The following is a 9,126-nucleotide window of genomic DNA, read 5'->3' on the forward strand; positions in this document are numbered from 1 at the left end:
GGAGCTGTGCGACTTGCAAGCTTTTGTCTTGACTGATTTCATTTTCTTTACTTTCATGTATCAGAGCAATAAACTTTGAAAAACCAGGTCGGTGGCTGTGTCATCTCTAAACACAACGCAGAGTGAAACAACGAGGGGAAGATAACCTCCGTTACACAAGGTTCCGTTCCCACAGTCACACTCCAGTCCACACGGTGGCAGTATGGCGCTGTATTCTTAGCGGTTTATCAACCGGTAATGGTTGGTTACAGAAGAAGACGTGAGGCTACACGAGAATAAGTCGCCTTTGTTATTGTACCTTGATAAACGTCCTTTGGGATAACAACGGAAATAACAGGTCAACGTGTGAAAACGTTTGAAGACCGCGACAACAATGCAATACGGTTAAAATAGAAATGTGAGCTTGAAAGTCATTAACGCTACATTTTTCTTTTAAGAACATAAAGGACGCTTGATATTCGACATCCGACTTCTCTTCGGTTGGTTGCTAACATGAATCTTGGGCTGCTGTTCAGCTCTGGCGCTAAAGAAACATCCCATGTACCCCTGAGACTAACGGTGATAAAAGAAGAGGAATGTGGACATATGATTACATGGCAAGATGACGAGGGAAAGCTCAATGCAGATCTTCGATGTAAAACTGAAACAGAGTCACTTAGCACCAGTGAATTACTGCAGACTAAAGTTGGAGTGAAGAAAGAAGAGGATGAGCAAGAACACCAAGACTGTGATTCTCCGCAGGAAAGTAAGTTCACACTGATACAGAGCTGTGTTCATTAGCTAAGATGGATTTTCTTTACGTCTTGTGAATTGATACAGTTTTAGAAAGTTGGTCAGTAAAAGAAACTGTAGAAAATGACTCTCAGTCTCTTCTTCTGGTTTCTGACTTAGCACCCCATTCAGTGCCTACCGTGTGTTGTTGGAGTCATAGACATAGAATAAGGAGACCCCGCCTCCGCCTCTGGATGGCGTTAAATTTGGCCGTCATACTGGATCGGGAACACTTGGCCTGTAAACGTAACGCAAGAACGGTGGAGCTGCGGTTTTTCTGGATAAATAGCACTTTTAGCGTTTACATATCTCAACCGATTTCACTGAGTCATTTTTATATTCAAGGGTCTATGATCGACGTGAAGTTCCCCAAAAAAGTGTTGTCTCCATGTTACTTTGAATCTCGATAGTAAGGCTGTAATGGCCATAGACATATAAACATACGCTGTGCATATGTGTATGATAATCCCTGCTAGAAGTTCAATTTTCTTGTGCTCCCACAGCTCGTGCACTTTAAAAATACCAATTAAAAATACCAAGAAGAAATCTAAACTATCGAAATAGTGCTTCTTTAACTACTTATTATTGATCATCATTGAGAGAAATGGAACAAAATCTGCAAATATCCTAAAAAATAAAAAAGTGAGACCGGCAGTCAGTCTGTTTTTGAAAGTAGGTTTTACAATTTTGATGTAGATATTGACAATTTGAAATTCTATAGCCTACACAATCATCATTTGTAGATGAGTCGGGTAACTGAAGAATGATTGTTTACCTCCATCTCTAATCCTGACAGTCTGACCTGTCCCGTCGAAGCCAGCTTAATACAGTTAGATTCATAATGCCAGTTGCTCATCCGAAACGCAGGTTATCTGTTACAATGTGTCTGGTTTGGAGATTCGGGAAAAGATACACGCAATACGTTGTTTAACATCGTCTTCTCTATAAGAAGTGTTTGTTTGTGAAAATACATGTTTTTGTCAATTGCACTGTTCAAGGTTATGTTTTTCTTTGCACAAATACTAAGAAGAAATCTAAACTATCGAAGTATAGTGTATGGTTACCATTCTCTTCTGTATCAGTGTTTTTTGTGTGTGTCAAATGACACACACACACAATAGAAGGCATATGACAGTTTGCTTGCTGTATGAACAGTAAAGCCAAACAGCAAGTTTTTGTGTGTGTGTGTGTCTGTGTCAGGTGTGTCAAAGAGAGAGAGGTTGAAACAGCAGAAAGACCAGTCGAACATCCACAAGCGTGGAGGCAGCCTGCGAAAAAGACCCAGAGTGAGCTATGCGGAAGAAGAGGAGCCCAAAGATGAAGATCGCCTCTGTGAGCTGCCCTTACTGCGGCCTCTCTTTATCTCTTAACACTCACACACACACACACACACACACACACACACACACACACACACACACACACACACACACACACACACACACACACACACACACACACACACACACACACACACACACACACACACACACACTGTGATCTGCTCTTACTGCTGCCTCTTCACCTCTTAACTCTCTCCTTCCAAACATTGATCTTCTGATGACTCCATACTGCTTACAGACATTTTAAATGAACATTTTCACGGTTGATGGCTATTCTTCTTTACAACAGAATGATTGTACATCTTTAGATTGCATAAAAATGTAAATTAATCATCTTCGGTTTGTTCCTGTTTTCTGCAGACTGTGAGGACTGTGAGTCTTTCTATCTTGATGAATGTGGGGTCCATGGTCCCCCTAACTTCATCCCCGACACCCCAGCTCCTGTAGGGGATCCAGACCGAGCCAGACTCACCCTGCCACCTGGACTGGTGGTCAGAGAGTCCAACATCCCAAACGCAGGTCTGGGGGTCTTCAACCAGGGCCAGACGGTGCCCAGGGGGGCACACTTTGGCCCCTATGAGGGAGAGGTGACGGACAGGGACAAGGCCATAGAGAGCAGATATTCCTGGGTGGTGAGTGAACAAATGGGTGTTTCTAAACGGAAGTTCAGGAGCAGAGTGACAAATCTGCCATGCCTTTTGAGTCTTACCCCTTCACATAATTATTCCCAGTTTCCTATTGCGCTTTGGCAAAACATTCACAAAAATCAAGAGCCCCGTCATCCTCCTCAGTTGGGAATACCTGGGATTCTTGCACGTATCCCGGCAATCTCGGCAAGGAGTTTCAGGACCCTGGCCAAAGACTGTGTGTGTGTGTGAGTGTGTGTGTGTGGCCAAATAGTTGTCTGTCAAAGAGTGGGATATTTCCTTGAGGTAGTGTAGTCAAAGGTTGCTGTTTCATGAGCATGCTGGTTCATTCACTTTGATTCTCCAATACTTCTAATTAGGCCCGACAAGCCATTAAATCTGGCCCGCCAGCTCCTCAGAATGTTGCAAAGCGTTCCATTGATTTGAATGAGCAACAGTGAAATTTTATTTGGTTTGCCCAATTTTCCCTCAGGATTAATAAATTCTCCATCTATTTATCTATCAGAGCTTGTCTGCCGCGGCCGGTGGACTGTCGAACGCACCACAAATACTGCAAGTCCCACAATGCACTGTCCCCGCATTGGTAGCATACATCAATTTAGCGAGCGCTTGCCCCACTGTCCGGCCTTCGACTTACACCCATTTTTTTTTTTTTTCGGCCCTCTGTGTATTTGAGTTTGACACCCCTGAAATACAGCATTGCAGACCTTTGGCATTCTAGCTGTTAATTTGTTGAGGTAATCTGTAGAAATTTCACCCCACGCTTCCTGAAGCACCTCCCACAAGTTGGATTGGCTTGATGGGCACTTCTTGCATACCATACTGCCAAGCTGCTCCCACAACAGCTCAATGGGGTTGAGATCTGGTGACTGCGCTGGTCACTCCATTACAGACTCCATACCAGCCTGCTTCTTCCCTAAATAGTTCTTGCATAATTTGGAGGTGTGCCTTGGGTCATTGTCCTGTTGTAGGAGGAAATTGGCTCAAATCAATTGCTGTACACAGGGTATAGCATGGCGTGCAAAATGGAGTGATAGCCTTCCTTATTTAAAATCTCTTTTACCTTGTAGAAAGACCATCACATTACCTCCACCATGCTTGACAGATGGCGTCAGGCATTCTTCTAGCATCTTTTACAAATGTTATTCTGTATGATCCAAACACCTCAAACTTTGAGTAGTCTGTCCATAACACTTTTTTCCAATCTTCCTCTGTCTAATGTCTGTGTTCTTTTGCCCATATCAATCTTTCCTTTTTATTGGCCAGTCTCAGATATGGCTTTTTTCTTTGCCACTCTGTCTAGAAGGTTTTGTGATTACCATTTTTGTGATTACCATTTTTAAAAAGCTGTCAGTTGAGGACCTGTGAGGCGTCTATTTCTCAAACTAGAGACTCTAATATTCGTATCTTTTTGCTGAGTTGTGCACCAGGGCCTCCCGCTTCTCTTTCTACTCTGGTTAGAGCCTGTTTGTGCTGTTATCTGAAGGGAGCAGTACACACCGTTGTAGGAATTGTTCAGTTTATTGGCAGTTTCTCGCATGGAATAGCCTTCATTTCTAAGAACAAGATTAGACTGGTGAGTTTCACATGAAAGTTTTCTTTTTTTGCCATTTTGAGAGTATAATCGAACCCACAAATGTGATGCTCCAGATACTCGACTAGCTCAAAGGAAGGCCAGTTGTATAGCTTCTCTCACCAACAAAACAGTTTTCAGCTGTGCTAACATAATTGCACAATGGTTTTCAAGGGTTTTCTAATCATCCATTAGTCTTCTAAAGCGATTAGCAAACACACTGTACCATTAGAACACATGATTGAAAGTTGCTGGAAAAGGGCCTCTATACACCTATGTAGATATTTAATTAAAAAAAAAGCCGTTTCCACCTAGAATAGTAATTTACCACATTATCAATGTATAAAGTGTATTTCTGATTCATTTAATGTCATCTTCATTGAAAAAGAAGGACATTTCTAAGTGACCCCAACATTTTGAACGGTAGTGTACATCGGTTTATCCCTCTTCAAACGTAATTCCAAAAAACGAAATAATTTCCCTTAATTTTTTTGGTTATTCTGCAATGATACAGGTTTCATTGTTTTGAATTAAATGTTTCCACAGATATACAAGAGCCGACATGCACGCAAGTACATCAACGCAAAGAGAGAATCTCACTCCAACTGGATGAGGTGACATCCTTCTCTGTTCTTGAGTTTCTCTGTTGTATTTCACACCCAGCTTTAGATAGTATTATTAAAGTTTTAGAAATAGTGAATACTTTTGTCTCTTCTATGTCATTTTCAATCTCTAGTTTCTCCATCAGGTATGTGAACTCCGCTTGTGACCGTGAGGAGCGCAACCTGGTGGCGTTTCAGTACAGAGGTGGAATTGTGTATCGTTGCTGTAAACCCATTGCCCCTGGAGAGGAGCTGCTTGTCTGGTGTGGAGATGACTACGCCAGAGACCTGGGAATCGGCTTCGACTACCTGTGGGACATCAAGAGTAGCGCCAAAGGTACATCACAATCTTACACCTGAAATACTGTTTCTATTACTGTAAATAAACGTCTGAGACTGACCTTGGTTCTTACACAAAATGAAACATGAATAAATACTAGGGCTGTCAACGTTAATGCGTTAATCTCTGCAATAAATGCGATCACGATTAACGCAATATAATATTTTAATGCAATTAACGCAACTTAAAAATGCTACACCTGAAATACTGTGTCTTTACACTTATGGAAAACTAGCTGACAATATGTTGATGGTATCAGTAAGTAAGTACTATCCAACATGTTTCTTTGCCTGAACCTGCATTTGTTTTTTCTACATCCTTTCTTTCAGGGGTAACAGCGTCTCAGGTGTTCTCATGCACACTCTGTCCATTTTCCTTCACGGCTCAAATCTACCTCCACAAGCACATCAAGAGGAGCCACATGGTTGAGTACATGAGACTGCTGACGTCTGGAGAGATCAGACCAGAGACTCTGACACCTTCTGCAAGCAGTGGTTACAGCAACCAACACACACATAAAAACGTAACTTTGAAGTCCAGGTCAACATCCAATAAATTCACACACCCCTCTTCAAAACATGAAGGAGCGGATGGAGAGATCAGACCAGAGACTCTGGCACCTGCATCCTCAATGTCCTCCAAACTGTATCCAGTGGTTGTGCTAAAACGACTCTGTACACACACATACTCACACACACACACAGACACTCACACACTCTCATACAAAAACACACAAAACACACGCACAGTTAGACACCCCGCTTCAAAACAGGCAAGAGCAGATGGAAAGATCAGACCAGAGACTCTGGCACCAACTTCCTCATGGTCCTCCAAACTGTGTCCAGTGGTTGTGCTAAAACGACTCTGTACACACACGCACTCACACACACACACACATCACACAGGCACACTTACACACCCCTCTCCAAAACAGGAAGAAGTTGATGTCAGAAGTTATCGCTACATTCACAAAGAAGAGAAGCCATACCAGTGCACTCAGTGTGACAAGAGTTTCAAGTGGAAGAATGAAGTCAAAAATCACCAGCGTATTCACACAGGAGAGAGGCCATACACATGCACTCATTGTGGCAAGGGTTTCATTTCATTGAGTAGTTTCAAACTACACCGGAGGATTCACACAGGAGAGAAGCCGTACAAATGTACTGAATGTGGCCTGAGTTTCATGCGAAATGATCGACTCGAACACCACCAGCATATTCACACAGGAAAGAGGCCATACAACTGCACCCAGTGTGGCAAGGGTTTCATCCAAGAAGGATATCTAAAAATACACCAGCGGACTCACACAGGAGAGAGGCCATACACCTGCACAGAGTGTGGCAAGAGTTTTGCTGAAAGTGGTAGTCTCAAAACACATCGGCTCATTCACACTGGGGAGAAGCCGTTTCACTGCACTGTGTGTGGCCAGGGTTTCACTATAAGTGGTAGTCTCAAAATACATATGAGGCTTCACACAGGAGAGAGGCCATACATCTGTACTCAGTGTGGCAAGACTTTCAACAGAGAGGAACATTTTAAACTACACCAGCGGGTTCATACAGGAGAGAGGCCGTTCACCTGCACTTATTGTGGCAAAGGTTTCTCACAAAAAACCCATCTGAATACACATCGGCGCATTCACACAGGAGAGAAACCGTACACCTGCACTCAGTGTGGCAAGAGTTTTGTCGAAAGAAGTAGACTCAAAATACATCAGCGTCTTCATACAGGAGAAAGGCCGTACCACTGCACTCAATGTGGAAAGAGTTTCACTCGACAAACTAAACTCAATCAACACAAGCGTGTTCATACAGGAGAGAAGCCATACACCTGTACTCAGTGTGGCAAGAGTTTCTCTGAAAGTGGTAGTCTCAAAAAACATTGGCGCGTTCACACTGGGGAGAAGCCGTTTCACTGCACTGAGTGTGATAAGAGTTTCAGTCATCCGGGAGGTCTCAGAGTACACCGGAGGCTTCACACAGGAGAGAGGCCATACACCTGTGGTCAGTGCGGCAAGAGTTTTGTCCAAAAAGGAAATATGACACTACACCAGCGTATCCACACAGGCGAGAAGCCGTACACTTGCACTCAGTGTGGTAAAGGTTTCATCCGGAAGGAACATCTCAAACTACACCAGCGGATTCACACAGGGCAAAGGCTTCAACCTAGAGGGAAACCTCAAACGACACCATCACACTCAAACAGGGGAGAGGATGTAGTGCTGCATTAAATGAGGCAAGAGGTTCCTTTGATACACTCAAACTTTCCCAGCTCATTCACACTGGAGTGAGGCCATTCCACTGCAGCTCATTGTACCAGCTTGCATCGAAACATTCTATATTGGTTTACAAGGCTTGCTGAAGCGATGAACTATCTAAATGCTACATACTGTATTTGGACTTACAATAATGTTTGCTTGTAGTTACTTTGTTAAATGGCTTAATCCGTTTAAGAGATGGTCTATGTCTCGCTGATTTGTGGTCTCATGAAACATGTTACAATTGGTGTTTATTATTTTAAGGATAGCATTTCAGTTAATGGAGCATGTTTACTAACAAGCAGTGCCTGGTAACCCATGGTAACCAGAAGGCTGACGTGTGTGTGTGTGTGTGTGTGTGTGTGTGTGTGTGTGTGTGTGTGTGTGTGTGTGTCTAACCCTAGCAATAAAAGGTAGCCCGTATTAAAGTTATGGTCTACAAATGCCAATTTTTGCTCGAGGTTCCTCGCCGTTCTCAAATTCTTTATCTTTCCAGGTGAAAAGGGTGATTTACATTCAGTAAGACTACAAACCAAATCTAATGTATTTGAAAGACCAGCAACAAAGCTGTGTTTTGTGCATGAAGTTTTAATTACAGTGGGGAAAAAAAGTATTTGAACCCCTGGCGATTTCACAAGTTTGGCCACTTGCAAAGAAATGTGTGATCTATAATTGTAATGGTAGGTGTATATTAACAGTGAGAAACAGAATATCAACCAAAAAAATCAGTAAGAAGCAAGTAAGGTTGAAGGTGTGAAGAATGATCCTTTGGACAGGTTTCTTTTATAAACGTCACCAGTTGAGATCAGGTGTACCTTGTTAGACCTAATGACGACTAATCTGTGTGCTTGGGCCCATAACTGGTCATTGTGAGCCAGAATTCTTGCTGTTTGCTTGGGGGTTCAAATACCTATTTTTTGCTTCAAATGTAAATAAAGTCATAAATGTTATAAAATGCAGTTTTCTGAAATGTTTTGTTGATATTCTGCTTCTCACTGTTAAAATACACCTACCAATACAATTCTAGATCACACATTTCTTTGCAAGTGGCCAAACTTGCGAACTCTGTAGGGGTTAAAATACTTATTTCCCCCACTGTATGCCTATTAAATCCTATCAGGCTCATATGTGGGCGTATTGCAACATGTTTGTTTGTTTGTTCATTGAATTGTTATGTCTGCCAGCCATTATCAATTAGGGGCCGGTATGTAATGGGTTGCTACAGCTTAATGTGTTGTCACTCGATGTGTAATGTCCCTGTTACCTCATTCAACTGCTAAAATAAATCTCAAAGTATGTGACGTGTGTGTGTATGTGACAATGTTTTTATAATCAGGCACTGGTAGCAATAACAGGTAGCCTTTATTAAAGTTATGATCTACAAATGCTAATTTTTACTCAAGGTTCCTGGCCGTTCTCAAATTCCAAAACCAAAAATGTGATCATTAGGTATATTGGGATTTATTTTATTTATCTCAGCTTATCTTATTTAAGACAAAGACTTTTGGAATAGACAGTCCTACCAGGGTTTAATGTAAAGGTTAATTTTTAAGATCATGTTATCTCATCAAGTGTTTTACATGCCCTTAGACT

General features: G+C 42.1%; 1 protein-coding gene across 1 annotated transcript in view; it reads left to right on the plus strand.

Moving 5' to 3' along the window:
* Positions 1-706: 706 nt before the first annotated feature.
* Positions 707-9,126, plus strand: part of LOC308371132 (histone-lysine N-methyltransferase PRDM9-like) — a gene marked incomplete at both ends in the record, with an annotated part of 20,658 nt that continues 12,238 nt past the window's right edge. The window contains 8 exons of the mRNA XM_080845926.1: positions 707-745; positions 1,983-2,103; positions 2,475-2,746; positions 4,881-4,948; positions 5,083-5,273; positions 5,606-5,760; positions 6,490-6,637; positions 6,875-7,115. Coding sequence (XP_080702052.1) covers positions 707-745; positions 1,983-2,103; positions 2,475-2,746; positions 4,881-4,948; positions 5,083-5,273; positions 5,606-5,760; positions 6,490-6,637; positions 6,875-7,115 — 1,235 coding nt within the window. The remainder of the gene's footprint in view (positions 746-1,982; positions 2,104-2,474; positions 2,747-4,880; positions 4,949-5,082; positions 5,274-5,605; positions 5,761-6,489; positions 6,638-6,874; positions 7,116-9,126) is intronic.

Source organism: Sprattus sprattus, assembly GCF_963457725.1.
Source record: "Sprattus sprattus genome assembly, chromosome: 1".
Lineage (NCBI taxonomy): Eukaryota > Metazoa > Chordata > Actinopteri > Clupeiformes > Clupeidae > Sprattus > Sprattus sprattus.